The sequence below is a fragment of the Poecilia mexicana genome, unplaced genomic scaffold (genome assembly GCF_051168715.1).
Source record: "Poecilia mexicana isolate PSO_F unplaced genomic scaffold, ASM5116871v1 scaffold_4, whole genome shotgun sequence".
NCBI lineage: Eukaryota > Metazoa > Chordata > Actinopteri > Cyprinodontiformes > Poeciliidae > Poecilia > Poecilia mexicana.
Window position 1 is genome coordinate 22,672,356 of NW_028263373.1, and position 25,924 is coordinate 22,698,279.

At 38.2% G+C, this 25,924-nt stretch overlaps 1 protein-coding gene across 1 annotated transcript in view; it reads left to right on the plus strand.

Annotated features, from left to right (window-relative positions):
* nek7 (NIMA-related kinase 7) overlaps window positions 1–25,188 on the plus strand; it is a 76,265-nt gene extending 51,077 nt beyond the window's left edge. The window contains exons 8-10 of the mRNA XM_088005088.1: window positions 4,130–4,224; window positions 18,245–18,358; window positions 21,239–25,188. Coding sequence (XP_087861214.1) covers window positions 4,130–4,224; window positions 18,245–18,358; window positions 21,239–21,349 — 320 coding nt within the window. The 3' untranslated portion in view covers window positions 21,350–25,188. The remainder of the gene's footprint in view (window positions 1–4,129; window positions 4,225–18,244; window positions 18,359–21,238) is intronic.
* Window positions 25,189–25,924: the final 736 nt, after the last annotated feature.

Sequence of the window (25,924 nt, forward strand, 5' to 3'; positions counted from 1 at the left end):
TAAACCTTAATAGAAAAACACTTTCCTTTAAATTTATGTGGAGGATGCACAGATTTCACTCAAACTCAGTTCTGTGGGCTAAATTTGGTCGATAGTGTAATTATGTTTGATCTGCAAGGTATTTCCAGATATCTATAAGCCTTGGCTTAACTGTAGACAGTTGATGAAGTGCTAATATAAATCCTAGTGGGTTCTCTGAGCACCAGAGCTGCTCCAGTCACATCGGACCATTTCTCCCAAAAATGGCCAAATGAAATGTGGAAAACAGAAGCTTCCTGGACACGTATGAAGCAGAATATCTGATGGGAAAGTTCTGCGTATGGTTCCAACAAGAATATATTGTTGGAAGGTTTGATAACCTGAATAAGTACAAAATGTGATTTATAAATCATTTTAACAAGTTGGGGAAGAAATCTATCCAGACCAACCAAACTCTCTGAAAAAGTCCCCTAAACCAAACTGGTTGTTGCAAGAACTTCCCTCAAGTTTTGTGATAAGTGGCAATTAGTCTTTTGCATCATTGTGAAAGAGATTTGGTCACTTTTGCTTTCTAAACTTGTTTACATTAGATGGTTTTCAAGCATAAACTGCCTGGTTATGGTCATACCACAGCATTTCAGTCAGATTGAAGTCCAGACTTTAACTAGGCCACTTGCTTATTTTAGGCATTTAGTGGTGGAGTTGCTGGTCTGCTGAGGATCATTCTGCTAAATTCACAATCTGATGGTCGGATTACACCAACATTAACGTTTTGTGTAATGTCCTCTTTCTGAAATATATGGATTTTATATTATGTGTACTTTTTTTTTTATAACTCTAATTTACCCTGAGTTCATCTTGTATTTTAAAGTATGTGTTGTTGGAAGGTTTAGAGGCATGCAATCAAGAAAGAAGAGGTTGGTAGGGAGTTGATTTGGGGTGATGGCTCAGATAGATGTGTAGAAAGAATAAACAACAACAACAACAAAAGAGCTGCAGCCAGAAAACATCTCAAGATTTTTTTCTCCATTTCAGTCTGACTGTGTGTTGCTGCGCAAACAGAGAAGTCTGAATGGAAATTAATTCATCGCCTTCGACTGTGATTCAAAATTCTGCGAAGTGAAAGCTGTAATGGAGCGCAGATAAAAGCAGGTTTATTAATGGAAACTCCGTCTGGAACATTGAAGTAGTCTTGTTGGAGCTTTAGGTTTAAAGTTTATAAGGAAATGGCATCAAATCAATGAGTGCATGTCAGATGAGACAAGTTTTTGTTCATTTCACTGTACGCTCAGCAGGGGTTCAGAAGTGCTGTGTTCTTTATACTCGATGGCATCTCACCTCCCATTCAACAACACTTAAGCCGTTATGCAGAGAAAACAGTGTTGTCATTGCTATTCACTATAATGGAAATCAATCCCTACATGACTTTCAATTTATTTGCATGAATAAATAATGTGTCCTTAATTCGGCTCACTAAAGGAGCCGGAGCCCGACGCTGCAGCCCTTTTTATGCAACTATTAGCATAAGGGAGGCTGATTCTTTTAATCAACTAATAATGGATGTTAGGGGAGCCTGTTCAGACCGCACCGGGAGGCCTCACAGAGCTGGGTGTTAATACACACACACACACACACACGCACACACACACACACACACACACACACACACACACACACACACACACACACACACACACACACACACAGCCAGAGAGCCAATAATGTACCTAAACTACAATGAAAACCTGATAACCAATTAAAGCAGCAATCCCTGTATTCTTCCACTTTCCCCCTTTCTTCCTCTATATGCCGCTGTGGATACTGATTATTTTCAGAATGACATATAACGCTTTTTTTATTCAGATTCCCTCATCTAAGATTAAAGCTGATTTTCTCCACCCAATTAGATCTTCACCAAATTTAAAAGTGCTAGCTTTTGAGGTCAGTAGACGTCAAGTCTAATGCCTCTCCCTTTAACTTTTATTAATTACAGTTTATAATTTGACCTCCGTTAGACCATTTAATGTGCTGAATGGCCTGGAGAGTTTCTGTGCTTATACAAGTTTCAGTCCCGTTTTCGACCGTTTTTCTGTTAATATTTTTATCCAAGCTGACTTTTCTCTTGAGTTGCTTCAACATGAGGGATGCTCACACACACCCAGCTCTCTTCAGCTGTAAACTAAATGCACATTTATCTAAATCCAGATAAAACCAGTGAGACGAAATGTACAGAAATGTTCTTCTGGATTCTGAACATCTTTGAATCAAAAACATGTCACTCAGTAACTCATACCTTTTAATAAATACAGAAAAACAACATTTATTCCTAATGACACATTTTGGTGACCAGATCATGTCCTAATATTTATATGCAATAAACACCAGGTAAATTTCTACTGTTTGTTTTATAGATTAATATGATTTTATCAAGCTGATACCAGCTGGTTAATTGTTCAGCCTATTTATTTGTTTCATTGCTGCCTAGCATACGCACAGCTATGTAAATCATTGTAGATTTGAAACATGAAATGGGTTGTATACCTTTACCTTGTTTGAGTTGGGTTGACTGTTTTTTAATCTAGGTTTGTTTTTCTATTCTGAGCAACAAGATAAGGATATGGTTCACTCTGTGCCAAACTTTGCCGTGATAAAAGCAACATGTGTAGCTAATTAAGACAAAAACTTTGTGTCAATATAAAATTTTCCATTTTACACGGATATGAAATCTGGCCCCAAATTAAAAAGAAAAAAAAAAATCTTTCCATCCATATCAACTCTCTGTGGTTTTAGGCCCTGTTGTGCTACTTTTCAGTCTGAGGTCAGGAGCTGCACAAAATCATTCCAAGGGCTTAGGTGTCCCACAGACCGCACTTTGGCCATCACTAGTCTAAATGCTTCACCACGAGGAAAATATGGAAGAGAAATAATTTGTGTTCAACAGCATAAAAACATACATATACTGCCTTTATTGTCAGGATTGTTTTGTCTCTTTGGATACTCCGTCTGCACAGCGACTGTTTTACTATAATCTATAACAAACTTTATACAAAGTCTAAATTTTCCTAGTTTATCATCCCCTGACTTAAAGTATTTGGTATTTTATGGACCACTTTAGCTTTTGAGAAAAAATGTTACAGTAACACATCTCATTTAACATGGACTCAGATGCTTTTTCCACCATGTTTGTTTTGAAATTGCATCTCAAACACAGTTTAAGATGATTTCCTGCAGAGACACCTACACACACACACACACACACTCTTGCAGTCTACAGACAGGAGACACTGCTCACACACAGCAGAGGAGAGAAACTGCAACTTTTGTTAAGTTTAAATAAAAGATAAGTGCATGAGCATGATACGTCGAGTAAAAACATTGATTTAGACATTTTGCATATAACAGTCGTCATTGGTTACGTTGACTATGTGAGTGCTACAGATTAAGTTTATATTTTAGTGAGCCACCCTTCATGCTGCTGTTTGAGTGGATGTAAAAGAAGTCTAAGTGAAGTTTCCATCTTCTAACCATATGTGATCAATAAAATGCCCCCGCTGGATTTGCTTGATAGACTTTTACGTGGGAATTCACAGTAAACGGAAAGCAGATGATAAAAGCAGCCAGTCAAAGTCTGCTAAGAAAACAGCAAATTTCCAAAGCCTCCTGCAGTGCGTCATGGATGTGAAGCGGAGCTGTGCCTCCTCTTTGGGTCCAGTTGGGTGATGGTCTGATTTCCTGGAGCTTTGCCATCCGCCTTGGCAGTTGGGGATTCTTGAGTTTCAAAACCAGAACTGGAAACGGGCCAGCTTTGACTACTGTTTCAGATCATTATGGAGTCTCACTAATGGGAACTGATTTATGTGTACTTTCTGTGTGTGGGTATACTTTCTGTACATGTGCATGTATTTACACATATGTGTGTGTATATATGGCTTTATGTTTGGTTTGGGTCTGTGTAATTCCACTGAGGTATGCAATGGAACAAAAGTGATAAATTGTAAAGGCAAATGTTTTTATATAATCTTTTTTGTCTTGTTTGCTGCAACATATTAATACCATCTTCTTTTTTTTATCCCTCTGCCTGCTTCTTTCTGTTTGTCTTCGTCTCCTCTTCGCCCCATCCCTCCTCCCTCTCGCTGCCTTTGTGTTCCAGTGGGTACCCCTTACTACATGTCACCAGAGAGGATACATGAAAACGGCTACAACTTCAAATCTGACATCTGGTCGCTAGGATGCCTCCTCTACGAGGTAAGCTGTTGGAATATGTGCACACTCTGTCACCTTACAGTCGGAGGAGGGAGTGACAGAGGAACACACACATTCAAACATGCACATCAACAGACAGGCCATTTTAAACTCTGAATGCTTGGGGCATACACTATAATAAGAAAATCAGAACTTTCTTACATTATTATGACCAACTTCTATTAATTTTATTGGGGTTTCATTTGTATAAACCAACATAAAGTAGTGCATGAATTTTTTTTTTGTTGAATTTGTTGTATGTTTTAAATGACTGCAAGAGTGTTTTTAAAAACAGATGACACTGTTGTAGTCAGTCTGCTGCAGGATGGAGAGGTCCAGTATGGAACTGTTCTTTACTACTTTATGAAGTAGTGTGATGAGCGTTGCCTCAAGTTGAATATCAGTAAATCAAACGAGATGAGGAAAAAAAACATCCGACTGTACCAATAATATTCATGGAATCTCCTGTGGAAACTTTGGACAGTTTTAGGTACCTGGGAACAATTTTTAACATTTTTCTAAAGTTTGAACAGCACTCTGCAGAGATTTGCAAGAAAAGTCTGCACAGACAGTGTTTTCTAAGATGGTAGCATCTTTTTGGCTGATTAGTTATTTTGTCTATTGCTTATTTTAGCAACGTATTCTTAAAAGATAAGAACAAAATAACTGGCAGTGCTCTCTCTCTGATATCTAGAACAGACAAATTATGAAAAAATCTGCAAGCATCCCAGCCAGCAGAGACCATCCTCTTTTAGAGAAATGTGTTCTCTTCCCTTCAAGTCAAAGGTGCAGGTTGCCATCTATAGGATGCACTTGGCTGAAATATTCTTTTGTCCCAAGAGCTTTTAAAGCTCCTAATTAATTTTGACTAAGCTTGGCAGATTTTAGAACATTTTGGAACATTTCAGTTTTATTCCTTGTTATTTAGTGTGGTATTTGTGTTGACGTGTGTGGTTTATGCCTCGACTGTCTTTGACTGCTGCTGTGAACCAAATTTCCCCATGTGGGACAATAAAGAGCCAAGCTGCAGTGAAGCGCTAGTTTACCACCACATGTAGCGCTTTGCTCGTAGGCCAAAAACAATGCAATTTCAATCTCATCTGGCCAGAGCAACTTCCACCTGTTGGCTGTTCCCTATATGGCTTGTGGTAAACTGCAAACAGAGCTGCTGATGGATTTCTTCCAACAATGACTTTCTTCATGCCTCGCCTCCATAAATGCCAGATTTGCTGAGTGCATGAATAACAGTTGTCCTGCAGCTCCCCCAGAGTTACCATAATCTCTGGTTATTGTCTCCTTACCTTTTCTGTCATTTTGTTGGACGATGGATTGATGGTTTTCTGATAGATATTCAAAGCTTGGGATATTGTTTTATAGCCCAAACGTCTCATTTTAAAAAAATATCTCCTCTACTTCTTTCCTGATCTGTTTGCTGTGTTCTTTGGTCTTCATGATGCTGTTTGTTCACTTTGCAGCCTTCACAGAACAGCTGGATTTATACTGAGATTAAATTACACAAGTCAGAGGAAAGGGGGTATAGGCTTGTTTTTGTTTGTTCTATAACCAGAAATCCCAATAAAACAATAATTGTAGATTTTGAGGGGTATGCATACCTTCGTGTGACGCTGTACTTAACAGTCATGTATGTTCCTACACCATAGTATTCTTATTTACATTTGTTATCAACAGTAACGTTACAGATTTCTTCACTTGTGAGTGTATAAAATATTATTTTTGTATTTTTTTCTGTGCCGTCTCGGAGGCCCTGAAGCTGTGTTTACGTTTGTTTAAATCGTAGAACCTGCTGAACATTGAAAAGCTTTCGAATGAAGGGAACTGACATGGCCATGTGTTTTAGATAAGGCTGCACGGTGACACTGACTAGTTTGATTAGTCAGGAGCAAAACGCTGCGGGGCTTTTTTTCTGAACCACACGGAGTCGAGACAAGCAGAGCTGAAGACCACACAGCAGAGCGAACAAAGGGGGGAAGAGAAAGAGGCAGAATAATGTTGGACGTGGACGACAACAGTCAGTCCGACCTTGCTGTTTAACAACGTCTCTGTGCCCTCACTACTCACAGATGAGCCCAAATTCAGAGACAGATTGTTGACTTAGGACCTGCCCACATTTTCCTCTCCTCGTCTCCCAACTCCCATGAGTTTGTGATGGTTTGAGCTGCATCTCAACGCATCGCTCACTGCACCTTCTCCACAATGCCTCAGGCATAGAGGTGGAGAACGAGCGAGGAAGAAGTTTGAGCTCAGCTTGCAGGGCATAAGTTCACAGGTGCTTCATGGTGAAAATTGTGGTGTTGAAACATCAGCAGCCGAACAAAGCAGGAAGTCCAACAACTGCTCTCCTGGTTAAAAAATACAGACAGAAACAAGTGTTTTGGCTAGCCCATGTTTTAACTCAGAAAAATCAGATCACATTGAAATCAAACTTAAGTTTTATTTTACTCACAAACTAAAAATGTAATACTGGAAATTAGGAGTCTGCGCTATTATTTTGAGTCTTTGATATGAAGGTGAGAGCTTTTAACTTGACACTTAGAATAAGAAAGGAAGTGGTGCTTGACTATTAAAAACTGATCACTGACTGCTTTTTATTATCTGTAGCTCAAGATCTAAAATACTGGATTGGTCAGACTTGAACTGGAGAAATCTACACTGAACAGAGATTATCTTTTAGATTCGTGAAAACTGACCAAAATTTAAAAAAAAAAAAAGAAAAAAAAAATAGTTTTTTTTTTTTTTTGAATCACAAAAAACAAGACTTTTAAGTGCTATTTTTGGGCATTAGAACCACCTTACAACTAGACTTCCAACAAAAAGTCAGCATGTGGGCTGGTCAAACCTGGATTTAAATATTTTACATCAGTTACAGACCATTTAAAGCAAATTGTGTGAGTTGATAAATCCTTTTTTTAACAGGAACAAAAAATGGGAATTCTTAGTTATCTCACAAATGCATATTTAGTAATCAGGATGTTTCCCCATGTCCTTCTTGCATCAAGTTCCACCTTCCTGTTCCTCTGTGTTGGTTCATTCTGTCTCCTCCTCTATTCCATACTGTGCTTTTACTATTGAATAGAATAGAAATATTCTTTGTTGTCCCACAGTGGAGAAGTTCTGGTGCAATAGCAGCGAGTTAAATGCAACATGCACATTTAACTAGGATAAAAATATAAAGAATAAGAAACTGTACAGCAAGTACTCTCTTTTTCTTTATAGGAATAGGGTCTTGATGGGGAAATAGAAAGAAATGTACTAGATCTGAATATTTGTGCTGAAAAAAAGCCTCATCAGACATTTTACAAGAAATTGAAAATTCTTTAACATGGAATAATAGCAGGGATGTTATTTGAAATTAGGAAAAACTTCAAATAACAGCAGAGTTGTAAATGCTTGTTGACTTTTTTTTGACTGATTGTTATAGAGTCTTAATAGTTTGCTAGGAGGAAGGATCTGCGATCTTACGGTGCTTTGTGCGCCAAGGATGCAGCAGTCTGCCACTGAAGGAGCTTTCCATTTCACTAACATCTCTACTGGATAAACTGTCCAATTATTTTAACCAGATCTCTTCTGTCTCTCACCATCTGCGCTTGGTTGAGGGGGCATCCAAGGACCCAGCTGGCCTTTATCACTACCTTGTCTAACAGCTTCCTCTCAGCTGTGGAGAAGCTGCTGCTCCAACATAATACGCCGTACAAGGTGGCTGATGTCACCACAGGGTAGAAAAAAGCCTTCAGGGGCGCCTCTGCACTCCAAAAGACCCCTGTCTCCTCAGCAGATAGTTTGCTCTGACCCTTCCTGTAATTAGCATCAGGGTTGTGATGAGCATCTTCATTTTAACGTACGCTCAGTGGTCCAACATTATAATGTAGCAAAACCGAAACCCAGTCAATCGATTTCAGGGTTATATCAGTGCTGCATCTCTCTACAGCCGGGTTGAGATTATCGGTCGTCTTTGCAAAATCTTTTCCATGTAAAGGAGTCCTGAGAACGCGTTGGGCCTTTGAACTTTAAAGCCTTCCTGTAACTTTCAGTCAGGTCTAGTTTTTAGGCTGACATTGGTAAAAGAAACAAAACAAAAGTTTAAAAAGTTGCAGGTTTCAAACGACAACTTCTTATGTAATGTTTTGAGGTGGGATTTTTGTCCTGAAACAATATTTAGCCACTCTGAGATCATAGTGCTGCAATGAATAAAGGAAAAGCTTGGTTTCCCTTTACTGTATATTTTTGAAGTCTCACAATGCATATCTTAAGCGTAATTTCATAGCAAAATCAAATTATATAAAATTTTTTTTGATTATGCAATTGTAAACGTGATATAAGTAGTTTATTTTCAGTTTGGAGGTTTTCCTTTCAGAATCTGGAGTAAACCACGAGAAATGAGACCAAGAGATGAGAGGAAAAAAGAAAGAAGTGATCTGGAGAGCAGAATTGAAAAACTACTCGAGACTTGTTGCTCCCAGAGGAGGTTCAGAGACAAAAATGGAGATGTAGGGTGAAAAAGTATGGGAATCTATAAAGAAAAGTAGAAAAGGTTAAGGGCATTAAGGTAGAAAAAGTCATGAGAGTGAAACGAAACGAGACAGAAGAGTAGAAAAGTAGAAAGAGAGAATAACAAATGGCGAGAGTTGAGTTATGGATTGCTGTAGCAAAGAGAATGATGGGGCGGTTTCATTCAGAGAGAAATTGTTACAGGTACAAGAGCAGACACAGAACTCCCCCCATCAGGTCAAGGTGAGTCATGCACGAAGCCTGTGGAGATAAAGATTTTACAATCGTATTGTTACCAGAGCAGTACTCACCACACCATGCATATTCTCTTTGAAGAACAGGCTCGTGCTCCGCTCTTTTCTTAGGAAGACGGCTCCACAGTACGTAGTATCTCTTTCTCAGAACTTGAGCCTTCATTCCTCTCTGCTCTACTCTAACTTCTGCAAAGTTCCCTTCCACATGCCTTCTTTTCCTCACTTAACCTCCAGGCAATTCACATAGAAATCCACTTCTGATTCCTTTGTTCCTCATTGATTTCACTACGAAAGCACAGTTGGGAATGAAGATTGCGCTGTTTTTTTTTTTCGGTGCGTTTTCTCATCTATGAATGAGTGCAGGGATTTTCGTTCCTTGTGTGTGAAGCGGCTCCGTTTGAGGGAGCCTGCATTTTTCATTCCTGCGCCCGGGGGTTGAGTTGAGGTCCGAAGGGTCTGCCCGTCAATACCTCACCATTGTATCTGCGTCCATCTTCATCTTCCATTCTGTTTGATCCCTTTCTCTTCATGTCCAACCTTATTACATCCCCTGACCCTGCACTCTGCCCTTCACCCAAACCTACTATGGCGTGCTAAACAGGGGTGCTTGTTCGGATGTCTCCCATGGAGCGCCAGGAAGTAAATCACAAGGTTGGTCACATGGCACCGAGCAAAGCTGGAGACACCTGGTCCTGGTCAATACCTCCATGCAATTCGATCAGTCAGTCTTGAACGCTGAATGTGTTTTCTGTAAAGACAGATGCATTTTACGCTCCTGTTCGTAGAGATGCATTACGGTTTATAGCTGAATAATATCTTCAATAGATTTACGGGAATGTGTCTCCTTCCTGTATGAAACCAAAGCATCCATACCTCTGACTGTGCCCATGTCTCATACTTCCTGCACACCGCCTTTCCCTCCCGCCTTGTTTTTGGTGTTGGTTTTACGAGACCCCAAAATACTGGGTTCTCAGCATCTGGCGTTCGCATGTGATGAGCTGCCTCTGTGGTTTCCCTTTGTTTAGCTCTTATAACGTTTTTTTCTGTTCTCTAAAACATGTCAGTAGTCTGCTACATACAAGGCTTGAGGCCCTGTTTTTTTCACAGTCTTAGCATGTTTTTCCTCTAGTCTGGAGATTCTAATGTAATCTAATGTATGGTTAATCTTATAATTATTCAAATCCCTGCTAGGTTCAGATTTAAAATGATCAACTAAGAAGTTTAATTTTTATAGGATATGACACGTGGGCTGGCCCTTTATCATTTTGTTAATCACTTATTGTGATAAATGTCTTATAACATTTTTTATTTATTGCCGTCACAATAAATCCTAATTAATGATGTTTAATAAACTACCCTTATTGTCATAAACACCAATAAACTTGGAAATAAAGTTACTGTGTTCAGACTTCTAAATCTCCTAAAGAAGCAAATTACAAATGGGAATGTTTGTGTTAGTGGAACTATAATAGTTGCGACACACAGACTCGTATAATTACCTAAAGCAGATGTTATAAATAGTTCCCATCATTATGTTTATCTTTATTACTACAATACCACAAAAATATTGTAATAAAACTTTAGGTCCATATAGCTCACCCCTATCTGAGACAGGCATCTCTCAAAAAAGTGGAAAATTATTTTTGCTGTTTCTTTTTGGGTTTTTTACATTAGAAATTGGCTTGTCGAAAATTATCCCCTTCACGTTGGAAAACATAATCTTTAGCTTTTTGCACATCTTCACTTATGTCTTAAAGGTGGAGAGTCCTCCTTTCCATCACCCTAATCTTTAGGTCCACCACATATTCTACAAAGTCCACTTCAAATCCAACAGCGGTTCTTTTGCCTTAAAGAAAAAGAGTCGTCACGTGACCCTGATCGGCCAATCAGAAGAGGACTTCTGGGATATGAGTTGCTACATCATGTTAATCAGCAAATAAGAAAATATGTTTTACTTTTTTTTTCTACCAAATTAAACTAGAGAGAGACAAAAAAAAATGCCCTTGACGATAAAACTATCCCCAAGCTAAAATGTTTCATATTCAGGGTTACAATAAGTATTAGTTTGATTGAATAAAAGAGAGTTCCCTTTCAGACTTTAATCACTACTAAAGTTAACCCAAACTTGATTGTTTTAAAATAGTTTCAGGATTTTCAAATTTCCCTTCAGGGTCTAAAAAGCATTCATATGTTGAAGATTCAGAATGCCATCAGTGTGGGATAAAGTCATAGTTTTATGTTATCTAAGACGTCCATCAATGATATTTTCAAAGTGCTTGAGGAACGCAAGTCTTAGGGGTGAAAGGTTAGAGCTGGCGTTTTCCTAAAGGAACTGTAGTTTTGCTTTTAACATTTGCTACTTTCGTCTTAACAGAAGTTTTTTTTTTTTTTCCTTTTCTCAAAAGATGTTAAACTATGTTTAATTTTCAGAATTAAAATATTTCCACTCAATACGGCTGCAGTGAGTTTGGCTCTGGTGAACATATTCTTAAAAAGATTTTCTTCAAAGATTCAGTCCACTTTAACATTTCTATGCTTTCAACTCACTCATCCCTTTCTTCCTCCCTTTCTTCCCCTTTTTAGTGTGTTAAAGTAGGGCACTGATGGCTCCGCTGGGTGTAGGTATATGCCTAATGACTGTCCCAACATTGTAACTTGTTACTTTGATTAATATGTCATCATAAAGACTCATGAAGGACCAGCACCATCTAAGAAGTCATGGGTTTCACTTGTATAGTAGTATTTCACTTTTTAAGTGTCTAAAAAACATTCTGTATGCTGATATATGTTTGTCATGAAAGCATGTTAACATTTAGGTGTTTATTTTGCCATTACGGTAATGTGAGTGTTCATAAATGAGTGAAAAGTTGTGAGAAGCCCTTTAGTCCCAGGATGTGAAGACTCCGGGGATGATGGGGGCTGGGGAAGAGGAGGAAGATGGCTGCCTCTCGTAGCTCTTCCTAATTGGTGTACAGGGAGAGAAGCTGGAGCCTGAAACTCGGATCAATGTAATTAAAATGGAAAGCCCCCATCCAGGCATTTAAAACGCAGCCATGCCAGTTTTACATGCATGAGCTGCGGAGAGCACAACATGGCCAGTTAGCAGAAAAAGACAGATAGTTTTCTTGGTTCTCTCTTTGATTGTGTTTTTATGATTAACTTTATTAGAGTATTTTTGAGAGATAAATCAAATGTTCAAACCTCAGTTTAGAGATGTACTGTTTAAGGTATTAATAATAAAAGGTTAAACACTCTGTTCTGAAACTTGTGCCCTCTGGGTTTCAACCAGGTTTATGGTCATGTATATCTTAAAATAAAAAGACAAATGAGAATGGGAACATTTTTCTAACATATTTTCTATGCAGTATGAACAAATAAGGTCCATAGATTGGTTCAAGGATGGTGTATTATTTTCAACAGTTGCTTTCATTAAGTGGCTGCCCGTCAGTAATCGTACTTAACTCATTTCAACTAGTTAAGTACGATTTATAGATCCAGAACGTTGTTTCTACCACGAGTTGAGAGCAGCACCTCTTAAAATACAATGAAAGTAAATTTTGAAAATAAAAATTATTTTATAAATTTTTATTGAAAATCTTATTGGCATTCCAACAATCAAACTATTTCATATTTGCTGACCAGCTTTTTACCTCTTGAAATCCTTGAGATTGGAAGGTCTCATTGTCATCACCCTCATCTTTAGCTTCCTCATCAGATTATCTGTCTGATTTCCGTTAGTGTTCATACTGTTTCTGATCAGACGAAGTACGCTGGCAAATTTAAATCCAAACCTGCCAAATCTGAATAATTTATGCCTAACTGTATATTGCCTATTGATTCAATAAATCAATAACCCTTGTAACCATTGTTTTTTTTTTTTTTTTTTTTTTTTTTTTAATACACAGTGTTTGTAAAGGTTGAATAAAAATGAAATGTGTTGAAATCCTGTTGGCAATTGTTAATCTTAGAAAAAATATATATTTTGCATAAAATAAAACTGGAAGTTGGCATCAGTCAGTAAAAGCCTCATTGGTGCAAATCTAGTTTTTGTTGTGCTCTTTGAAAATAGTGATAGAAAATGTATACATTGTTTTTTTTGTTTGTTTGTTTGTTTTTTCGTCAGTTCCAACTGAGTAGAAATTGTTTAATAGAAAATAACTTTTTGTCATTATCTTTTTTACAATCCATTGAAGACAACACCATGTCAGTGGGGTCTAAACTCCAGCCTACATATTTGAAATTCTGCTCTTTATGAGCTTTGGACTTATGCTATCCTGACTTGTATGGAGAGATTTAGCATTTTATGTTTCCAGAAATAAAGGAGCGATTGTTCTTTCTTTTTATTGGCAATAATTGGCACACATTTAGGTCCATAATGAAATCATCTGGGTGTAATAATTTATTCTTTCTTTTGCTACCTGACCAACTTAGTAGTTTCTTTTGTTAAATTGGATACAAATGATTGCATTGGTAACATTAGGTAGAAAGAGCCCATAATAATAACTTATTATATTAATTCAAGGGGATCTTTGAGGATTAAGATTATTGTTCATTGGTTTTGTCTTGAGTAATGGTTATAGATTATTGTGACAGCTGAGGGAAACTAGTAATGCGCTGTGTCAGGGGGAGTTCTCTGAAATACAGCTGTGTGTGTGTGTGTGGTTTTTAAGATGCGTGTCTGTGTGTGTGTTCTGCCACCAGCAGCTCACTCCCCTTAGACAGACAGCAGGCATGCGTGTGCAGTGTGTCTTTCCCGAATATCAATGAACCGTGTACACACACATGCACAGAGGTGCGCACACGCAGGCTCACACTCACACACCAAGGCCTCAGAGGTCAGAGAGTGAGTCAATCATCTAAACCGTTGCGACGACACAGTCTGAAAAAGGAGCAAGTGTGTATTTTCCTGTTTTTGTGTGGGTATGTATCTTTATGCTCGTGTGTGTGTGTGTGTGTGTGTGTGTACTCACTCCGAGAGCAGGGGGCCGGCAGCTGTCAGGGGCTAGGAGCAGCAGGCACTAATGAAGCAGATGAATAGTGCAAAAACTCGCAAATACAAACAGGACAGTTGACATTTTTCATCTGTCAAAAGCAGAAGATGCATGAAAATACGAGGGGGTCTTGTTTAACCCTTTGCCTCCTGGTGTCTGCAGTTGCCTGCTTCCCCCCCTTCCTCCATGTTTCTGTCTCAGCCTTTTTTTTTCTCCATGCTTTCCGAGAAATTTGGGCATAAAGGCTCTTGGTTAATTTAAAAAATACACACAGGGTGTATTTTTTTTGCAAAGCAATTAGGAGTGCTTTCCACATGGACCGCTCTAAAACAACTGAAATTGACTTTTATAGCAAAATGTCTTTTGTTGAAGGATGCCAACTCGGTGAGGGATCATTTAGATCTCTTCTTTGATCTTAGACATTTTAAAGCTTCAACGTTAGTTGTTGGAAAGAGATGCAGTAGTAAACTAGTCATGAAAAATACCTTAGCTTTCTAGTCCTGCATCACATGTGACATGTTTATATCCTGCTGCAGCTGGAAGTTCTTATTAATGAGATAATATGTTCATTTAAACATGACATAACCACAACGCTCAGGATGTAACCTTTCACCCACATTTCACTCTTTGACTAGACTGACGTAAATTTAACTTTCATCCTACAAACAATGTTGGTCTCCAACAGTATGACTAGAGAACAGGGCCATATGGTATATCGTGAAAGTATCGTCATCGCATCATCAGTGAGTGCAACATTCATATCGCAAAGGACTGTTTGCAGTCCAGTAGTTGTTTACTAATATATTTCAGCCATTATAAACTTGCATTTTTCATGTTAATTTAACATTTAGACAGTTGGACAAAATCTCATGGCAGAAGATGCTCACACTAGACACCAATGACGACATTGTCCAAAACACCAAAGATCACAGAATGTAGGAAGTACAGATGAAAGGGCTTACAGGCCACAAATACTTGAGAATATCCTGTATGTGTTTATAGATAAAATGATTATTACTTTCTAAAAAAGTCACCTACTCTGCAGAGAATAAATCTGGTGTAGATTTTGAAGGGTTGCCTCACTATCATTATCAAACAGTACATTGTGCTCAGTTAGTCAGTCAGAGTAGATTAAAAAGTTTCTGTCTAAGGAAACCCAGCAGATTGACTTGCAGATATCGTAAACTGAAACCATAGAATCAGTTTGGAAACTTTAAGACATCGACTTTAGTGGAGTTTTTAAATCCTCACCTAACTTTCTGCTTCCTGCTGTGCCAGCCTCAGTAGGCTTTTCCTCATCCTGCTGCATATCTTTCTAAGGTTGTAGTTCAGATATGTGTGTTTGAGTAATTGTGTCCAGACGAGAGAAGGCCCACTGAGACTCTGTGGCTGTCTTCTTCACTTCCTGCTGGAAGCTTCAAGTCAAAAATCTGTCAGTCTGCTCAGTAGAACCCAGGTTGTTTTTGGTTTCTGTGGCATCAGTGTTGACATGTCAGCCACTGAAAACTGAAGTATCAAAGCTCCATTCAAGTTGGAGACAGAGGACTGTTTGAGCAGTGGCAATACATTACTTAAATAAAATAAAAAAGTATTTTTATTTGAGTTTTTCTTTTCTCTCCAAACTACAACCTTTACCTTTGAAGGAGTGCTAATGCAGATCGGTGCACCAAGTCTTTAGTGTAATGACAAAAACTGTTGTTCCCATAGAAAGTACTCCTTGTACAGTACAGTTTTTTACACATCTGTCAATGATAAATAAAACCTTCATTTAAGTTGGAGATATGATGTGTTCGTTGTGCTCTTTCTTTTCTTTTTATATATAAACTACACCGTCCCAATGTCTTTGTTTAGCTATGTTTTTCTTTTGACACACAAAATAGTCATATACTTTTTACATATTTTTGTTTTGAAATAGCAATCTAAAATATTACAGATACTTTAATCCATATATTATTTTATTAATGCACCATTTAAGTTTTCTTCTGTTTTCTCATAAAAAGTACTCCTGACTCAGTTCTTCTGGGGTTTAGTTACGAGTTTGTCATGGACACATCCATCAACGAATCCACCACAACCAAGTACATTTTAGTTCTCAGTTTTTCTTTTATACGAAAGTACTCCTGTGGTTAGTTGTCGGTTTTCTTGACCAAGCTCTTTGGCAGAGACACTGCCAACATTAGCTGTGTCACTAGTTTTATTTTTTATGGAAAGTTGACCTGGACAAGTCCTTCTGTGGTTGTTCTTGGTCTCTTCCTGTCCTTTCAGCTCTCTGGTCTCATCAAATGTCCAGTCATCCCGAGGTTGGTTATGCTGGAGCTTTCTTCCTGTTAAAAATGGAAAGTATATATCGCATCAGGTTGAAAGAAAATTTCATCTGATTATAGAAATGTATTTAGTGTGAATAAATGTAATTGATTTTAGACTTTGGACTGAATGCTATTTAACTTTTTTATTATGTATACTTGTGTTTAAAGTACATTTTTTGTGGTCTTGGGCTACAAAAATAAACTAAATTGAAAAGTTACAGATCTGTGTTGTGATTGTGGTTGGAAATCTTTACATTTATTACCCAGAATCTTTTTTTTTTATTTTGTCATCTATCCTGCAGCCACTTTTCTTCACTGGTCCAACTCACACAAATATTTTCTCTCCGTGGTGCCAAGCATTTTATAATATGGCACCTTCACACCGAGCTGATGTATTCTGTATGGAAGTACTCCTTTTTGATTCACATGTGAAAATTTCCTCTTTGTCAGCTTTCACACTCCAAATTAGCAGCCTGTCAAACACATACTTTTGTCTCCAAAACAATACACGGACAGCTGAAAAATAGTTGAGAAAATATTGTGTTAAAACTCCCTCTGCCCGCTGATGAACCTGTGAAGTTTATTCTGAAAATCTTTTCCTTTTTATAGCTCCTCTTTGCAGGTTTGGCTCTTCACAATGAGCTCATCCAAAGGTCAGAAGCAACCATCAAGATTGCTTTCAGAGGGAAATTTTATACTCAATTTGGATCTTGAGAATTGGGCGAAGCAGTAAGGCTTTAGATAGAAGCAGAAACATAAGACAAGCAGACAACTAGATAGAATAATGCTGGCCAAAAAGGAAGGCAGCATAATACACAATATTAATATGAAGCTGGGCGGTATGACGAAAATTTTATGTTGCTGTATTTTCAAAAATGATCATGCATACCTGTTTGTATCAGCCATATTATCTACTGAGAAGAGAATTACTCCAGTAAAGCAGGTCACATCCATACAAAATTTATATCACTATTTCCCAATACTGTCGCAGTGTACCATGATGTCTGCACTAAAGATTTGCTCATCTCAGCATGCTGGATGCTTAAAACTGAAAGTGAAACTGACAGCCATCCTCTTTGAAATCTTCACTATTGAAAATCTATAGATTTAAACCAGTAAACATGAATTTGGAGAATTGCTGTTGTGTATTTTTATATTTTTATGGCTTGCTGTTATAAAGTCAGCAAAGTGGAAATAATCAGAACATGAATTTCACAGTAATGCTGTACATACATCATTAGAATATATCAGATGATGAGATAAATTTAAGCAATGTCACAATCCCGGTTGGAAAAGCTTCTAAGAATCTACTGTAAACATAAGAATTTAATTTGAGTGCCTTTAAATAGTGAGTCAGTTGTAAGAGAAAATGTCATTTTGGGAGTACATTCTTGGAGGCAGAAAGGATTTTTGACCTGTTCCCATTTATTTCTGTTTTCCAACCCATCCTAGTTTTATCTGCTCTGAATATTGACATTCATTTGTCCAGAAGTTGCACATTTCGTGCTGCTCCTAAAAAGTGAAATATTCTTTGGTCTTGTGTCCATCCACCTCTACATTTAAAGCTACATCTCACATGTTCATCCACAGCCTTGTGATGTAGCGCCAAGGAAAAAGACCAGCAGGCGGGATGAAAAAATGCATCTGCTGGGAACAATTTTTAAGAGATTCTTCCTTTTTGATTCACATAAACATTGATGGTTCGCTCATCTGCCATGCACAAAAAAACTTTAGACTGATCAACTTGTTGTCTTTCACACTCCCACGGTCCTTTAAACCTCTCGCCCTGAGAGCAGTTAACTGTACAGAGACTGATTCCAACACCCGGTGCAGCCTGTGCCACCTGTTGAGAGTTTGAGTGTTTTACTTCCTTTTTGTCTTTGTAGTCTCACCAGCTCTCCTCTTGTCTCTGTCCCCTTTCTCTCTATACGTCTCCTCTCTATTTCTTTACATCTCTGTGCTTTAGATGGCAGCCTTACAGAGTCCTTTCTATGGGGATAAGATGAACCTCTACTCGCTTTGCAAGAAGATAGAACAGTGTGACTACCCGCCTCTTCCTGCAGATCACTACTCAGAAGAGGTAAGTACTTCTACTGTTATCTGTTGCCTTTTTCTGCTTTGTCATGAAATGTATGTGGACTTGTTCTGTGTTTTTACAAGACGACTCAACAATATTGGTTTCTTAGTGCTTGAAACAAGCACAACAAACACTTTACTGCCCTGTTTTTCATTTCTTTTTGCAACTTTTCTCTTCTGAAAATCCACCCGTCTGTCTGACCCAGTGAACAGTGTATAATTGATCAAAAGGCTGGCAGTGATTTTATCCATTTGGGAATTAAATTCACATATAAAAAACATATGGACATGCTTTAGAGGAGAGTCAGACTAAGTGGGCTAGAGTTTCCCAAAAATCATCGTTTAATCATGTACTTTACTTCTGTGAAGACTTCCTCGTGCATAAAAATGTAACATAGTCAGACTTCTGGTTGCATTTTGCCCTTTTGCTGATTACCAATGACAAGCATGAGAATCTGCGTGGCTTTTTGTTTGCATGTCGTCTTCATGTGGGTGGAAGTTCCTTTTCTTCTAAATGTATTCAGACAAATGCTTCAGAACACTGATGAGACATATCCACAGATGTATGGTAGGTGTTTACCATACATCCATTACAGATTTTTGTTATCAAATTTGCTTGATTGCTGAAATTTTAGTACAAAAGACTTCTTTGTTCCCAATTATAATCCATGTTTCTGCAGTACTACGCTAAGGATGGTGTTTTATGTCCAGTTTTTATCTCAGCAGGAATTATTTTTCTTCAAATTACATGGGTGAAAACATAGTGCGTTCACATTTTGAAGTGTTAAGAGTAAAAACACTTCAAGTGAACATTTGGTGAACTCATAGTTCAAAAATAAAATAAAAAAACAACAAAGTGTTTTTTTACAGTGAAAGTTTTGTTGATAATCCATCCTTAAAGAAAAAATATTTACTATTACTTGTTGATAGTTCATCTTTTAAAACAAGTCTTTAAAAATGTATGTGCTAGAGGTCGGTCTGCTAATAAATTTAAAAAATGTCACTAGTTCATTAGTAAAATAATAATTTTTTTTTTTTTTTTTGATAATTAGGTTCCAGAAATACTCTTTTGGATTGTTAGTCTGTCAATAAAAGCAAAAAACTGAACATGTTTTTGTGTTAAAAATTCACAATTAAATTATGTGTTATAATTTTCTCGGTTGTCACTTCACCTATAAAAAGAAAAACATGAAGAAAACAAAATAACTGTGTTTTTGGTTAATTCAATGCTAAATACACCAAAAAACATGTTTGTGTTCATAGTGGATCAGCAAATGGAAATCTGATATTCTTTTCAATCATTCGCTGAGACTCTTTCTGAGCTTCTCCAAAACATTCATCCCACATCAGTCAGAAGAATTTAAAGATCGCTTTAAACTTGAATTTGCCAGCAGTATGAATTATTTTGAACTGAAGCTGATGGAGGTAAAGAGAAGGATGTGCGGCGCTGTGTTAGCCTCTGACTGTTAATGTCCTGCAGGTTGGGCAAAGCAGTTCTTTCTGTCCCTTTTGAGGACCAGTAGCTCCTGCCTTGTGCAGTTTCCCATTTAGATGTTGATGCCCCCAAACAAGATGCTCTAATGACGTTTTTCTATTATTTGAACCTCGTGGATTCACTAAAGTTTACTGTCAGACTTTAAGTATTTAATGTTCTTAGTCACGTTTCTGTAGTCTAATAATAAATCCTGAAGAGAATAAGCTTCTATTATGCCTCAGTAATTACTTCATTAGGGGAATAAGAGCTATTACTGAGGTATTTTGAGCCTTTGTGGCATCTCCATGTGTGTTTTTGTTCTTGCCAAAAAAAAAAAAATGTGCAAGTGTATATTTGTAACAGCTACTCTCTCTGCGCACACACACACACTCACACACACACTCACACACACCACGCTGAGCTTAAGCGTTACCCCACATGTCACCCCCATCCTGGAGAAAGGAAGACAAAGCGAAAGAGAGCGGGAATGATAGAGCGGGAGACAGGGCGATGGAGAGATGGAGATGAGGGGGGTGCCTGCAGCGCCTGTCTGGATGTAAACAATGCTCCTGAAGGATCGGCAGCAAACTGTCAGCTGCTCATCTTTGTTGTGTCATTTAACCATCTCCGTCTCCGCTCCCCGCTCCACCACCACCACCTTCCTTCGCTCGCTCTCCCCCCTCCACTCTCCACCTGACACTCCTCCCACCCCCCCACCCCACTCGCCATGCAAAGAAGCGCATGAATATTTTACATATCTGCCTCTCTGCACGCCCTCCGTCTCCACTCCATGCGACTAATTCTCAGACCGTCTGAATTTGCATCTTCCTCTCACTTTTTTTTTTTTTTAACCCTCCCTTTTACGCGCACACACATGCACAACTACACGCAACGGCTGATGAAAAGCCGGTGCCACGCAACAGCAGCCAGGAAGTCGACAGACGGTTACCATAGCGACCTTGTATAGATGTGTTTTTTTTGTTGTTGTTTTTTTCCCATTGCATCTTTTATTACCTTTTTTTTTAATGATGCCATTGACGGTCCCAGCTGCAGTAGTCCTGTCTGTCTGCTCCAATCAGCTGCTGCGTTTTGCTTCGGGTGTAGCTGATGTCCCTGGGTGTCGGTGGAGCGGCACCGGGGTTTGTGTGTGTGTGTGTGTGTGTGTGTGTGTGTGTGTGTGTGTGTGTGTGTGTGTGTGTGTGTGTGTGTGTGTGAACTCGGGTTAACGTGGATTCATCTGACCAAAACCCGATTTCAGTTCCATTGCCTCCTGGTTTTGCTGCTGTGTTGGAACAACCTGCAGGATGTTTCTTCCTTTTAAAATCCACATGTTGGTAGTAAAGCGTCACTAACCGTTTCATCATTTCTCTCCTTACCTTCCCACCCTCTGTCCCCCGCCCCTTTCACCAGCTGAGGAACCTGGTAGATATGTGCATCAACCCCGACCCAGAGAAGAGGCCGGACATCGCTTACGTGTACGGCATCGCCAAACACATGCAGAGTGTCACACAGGGCTGCTAAGCCCGGAGTCGCACACTACACCCTGCAGAACTCCTCCACTCATCCACTCCTGCCTCTCATGTTGGACTCCTAACACCACTTTTGCCCTTTACAAAAACAAAAAAAAACTTTCCTCCAGAGTTTAGCTCCTGGTGATACCTGGTACATGAAGCAGATTTTTTTTACCGCCAGGGTAAAGTTTATGAAACAGACCAGAGTCAGTGATCTAGATGTTCTTCTCTCAGTAGGTAGATTTTCAATTTTAGGATTTGAATTTCAACTTTTCTTTTGTTAAGGTTGAACAATTGTCTCAGCTTGTGTTTGCTGGCATCCATCCTGCAGCTGTGACTATCATTTACCTCAGTCAGTGACATTAGTTGGTAGAAATAGTGACTTTTCAGACCCTTTCAACAACTTCTCATGTGTTTTCAGTGGTTTGCAATGTTCTGAACAGTATTGCATCGCGAAACAAAAATGATATTCTTCTATGCAGGCTGTACATATCGGTGCCCCCAGATCATAATTTGTGCCATGCACACGTTCCCAAACTCCTTTCCACTTGTCACATTATAACCACAAACTTTAGAGTATTTTACTGTAACTTTATGTGATAAAGAAACAAAACTAGAGTAAGGAAACAGATGAACAGTTAATTTAGCAATTATGTCTTTACGTTGGTCAGTTGCATAAAATCCCAATAAGATGCACGAAAGCAGGGGTGTCCAAGGCGACACAGAGTCATTTTGTGCGACCATAATACAAAAAATGGCACAAATTAGATTTTTCTACATGAGGTTGGACAAAATCGTAAAGTTTGCAATTATGTGATGCCGTTAAAAAACATTCAGATGAATTCAATATTTTTTTATGGAATGTATAACAACCATGTCTTTCTCTTTTATTTAAACTTTATAGTAAACAGCACAGCAGACATCCAGTGACTTTTACTTGAGCTAGTAAACTCGGATAAATAAAGCAGTTCGTTCTGAACCCGTATGTTGTTATTGTTGGTGCTCAACATAAATCCAAAGATATTAGAGATAAACATTAGTTTTATTAGTACCGATAAAAAGGAAACATTTAGCAAAAAAAAGGCCCTGAAGTAAAACAACAGACAAATTTTGTGGCCCTCAGTTACGTTTAAACTGACCGTTTGGACCCACAGTGAAACGTTTGGACACCTCTGCACTAAAGTTTGTATTTATAATACAAAGTTCAAATGAATGAATACTTTTGAAAGGCCCAATAAATATTATAAGCCCAGAAAGATGAGAGTTAGGACAGGCCCAACTAAAGGTCATTATGTTCTCTGCAAGAACAAGTATCAAGTAAAAGGTTCTGCCCAGCTGTCAAAAACATCCATCTGTTGTCTGTACACACCTTTCCGTGCAAAATGGTGGGACTCCGCTGCCTAGCTCCAGAGGTCACATCCTGGAAAGGATGCAGGGCAACACAGACACACACCGGACAAAAGACCACACACACACACACACACACACTCATCCCTAGGAACAATTTAGAGAGACCAATTAGCCTAACAGTGACGTTTCTGGACTGTGGGAGAATCCCAGAAAACCCTGAGAACCCAGACATGCCTGGGGAGAACAATTGATGCATAAAGACAGCAGACTGGGATTCAAACCCAGAACCTCCTTTCTGCAAGGTAGTGGAGCCACGTGTCCAAAAAACCCCCAAAAAGCTGCAAAAACTCCCAAACCATGTCTCTGTTCTTGCAGAGTGTGAGGCCTGAGCACCGAACCCTTTCTGCTCACAAATACAATTATGGAAAATATATTTATCTATTTTTTATTTTTTTATTTTTTAGAAAATTTGTTAAGTGGAGAAGGTCGACAGTTAGAAAATAGTTGGGAAAAAAAGCCATATTAGCTTTAAATATGTAAAAAAAAATTCAGACAACGCTTTCCTGCACGGTGTAAAAAGCTGAGAAACTCTTAAAATTCTGGTGGAGATTTGTTTTCACTGAGTGACAGCAGCAAATCTGAAACAAAGCAGAGCAACTGATGGTTGATATGTTGTTGTGTTGCACTTTTTTACCCTGGCAAAGCAAGGCTGGCAGGGTTATGTCAAATGAATGTATTAGAAAAGGAAGAATCATTTACAGGATAGACTAGAGACGCGCTTGGGGGAGAACACGGGCAAATGTCTCCACAACACTTTGAATGTTAGTCATTTTGACACCTTTGTGTTGTCTGAAAACTTCACAATGTCTCTTTTGACAGCCCCCATAGTCGCTGGAGCTGTAACAAAAGCAGTTTTATATCTGCTGTTTACCCTTCCCGTGACACCATGTTTTCTTCTTAGCTCAGCTCCAGCGAGGTACAAAGTGTCACGTTGCTCTGGGTCTGTAAAAGTCACAAAGAAAACATTCAGAACATGAAATAAAGCGTCGTCCTTCATCCAGGGTCCAGCAGACACATCTGACCCTCCGTACAGGTGGTCAAGTTCAAGGCAGCCTCCTTAGTATTGCAGCGTTTTTCTCTCTTATGCTACAAATAAGAGATGTCTGTCAAGCCGTCCGTGTTGGGAAGACACCGCAGCGTGCCTAAATTGAGTTCTCAGTCAGAGTATCAGAGGAAACGCAAACATTATCATCGATCTATGTGAAAGTATATTTTATTGACCATATATAGACCCCTGTTTAAAGGAAAAAGCCATTATGGGATGTTTACTCTTCATACCAAAGACGAACTGGGTTCTTGGGATGGATTACTGGTTAGTACGTGTCTTTTGTTCCAGTTTCATGGTTTACACCAGTGTTTCATAAAAAACTAGCACTGACTGTAACTGGTTTACATTTCAATAATGAAACCGTTCTGAAGGTAAATCTATAGTGATTAATAACACTATTGTAGTGTGTAATAAACCCCCCAGTAACACTGTTAATCCCCTGTTTCCTTAACATCTAATGCATCATATGTGTGTTATATACAGAATCGAAACTTACATGTGCAAGAAGAGAAAGGTTGGAAAACAAGTATGTTAATAATGTGTTTATAGTTACAGAAAGAGATTTACAGCAAATACAGTGTTTGCTAGTTGTGTTTTGAATATATATATATATATATATATATATATATATATATATATATATATATATATATATATATATATATATATATATATATATATATATATATATATATATATGGATTTAGGCTCTTTTCTATGACTTTTTTATTATAAAACCGTTTCTTCCCCTCAGCTACAGTCTTGATAATGTTCTATTAATGAGTATCCAGATAGCACCAAAATGTTTCAGTATTCTCTAGTATTTGTCTGGGACTTGTTGCTTTGATGTTCGTCTTTGACATTTTGGTTTTGGTGGGTTGTTTTGTTTTAATTTGGCAAATCAACATTGAAACTAAAGTCCTAAAGCTGACTCTGCAGCGCCTTCAGGAGGCAGGCTTTGATATTTCCTGGATGCATAATTAATTAAGGCCTTTTACTGTATGTAAATTCACATAAAGTGCATTTACTTTGAAATATGAAGCATTTTATATATAGGAAATTGAGCTCTATCTGTGCAGATTTTACCTACAAAGGTGGAGTTTTCTTTTGTGTTTCCAAAGAAGATGAAATTCTGAGTTGCTTTATGGATTTTGGTTTTTTTTTTGTAACTGTTGCCAGACTGTGCCTTTTTAGCTTTCGTCCGTTTTCTTCTGCATGCCCACTGAAGTTGTTTTTGAAGAGTCCAGAAAGTAAAAATAAAAACATTGGCGATATTTATTGTCTTGGTAGCTTTAGTTGCTTTGTCAGCATTTCATGACAAATGAAATTCACATATCACAAATGCAATGTATGCAAATTAAAAATGAATAAAGCTTTAACATTTTTGTGGACATTGGGCTGAGACTTGTTTTCTTTGTTGGTGTGATAATCCATAATGTGGCTGAATAAAGCAATAAAACAATGTTTAAGGACAGAACATGTCATATTTTCTATCAGCTGATGGATATTCAGGGTTACTGTCAGGTTCTGTTAAGTAGTGACTTTCATGATTCTACAAATCCAACTTTTCATTTGTCTGCTGTTCTGTGGAGACAGTTATGTTCCTGTATTAAAGTTCATCATATTATCTAGAAACGTTTAGATATATCAGCACTACTTCCTGTTTCCCTTCGGTGTAAATATGTTAGACGCTCATTTCACCCCAGCAGCTCAGATTTTAAAGTCACATGCTTGTAAATCACATCTAAAATGTTATGTCAACAGTTTAGCTTTGAATTTAGCATTTGTTTTGTTAAAGGACTGAGATGAATGTACACCTGCCTCTACTGTTCCCTCACCGAATCAACAGGAAGCTGTATTTCTACTCCATTTGTTGAAGAAACCACAGGTAGTTTAATTGTCTGTAGTTTTACATTCATTCCTTTGTTGGTGTTTTGTGTTTGTGCAGGTGCATAATGTGCTCAGTTAGACTGCACTGTGTATTTCACAAAGGTGGGATTACTGTTTAAATATTCACTGATGTTTTCATTTAAATACCTTTCTACATCATTTGTCATCCACCAAATGGTTTTAAACAACTATTGTACCATCCATCCATCCATCCATCCATCCAAACACTCTTCTCCC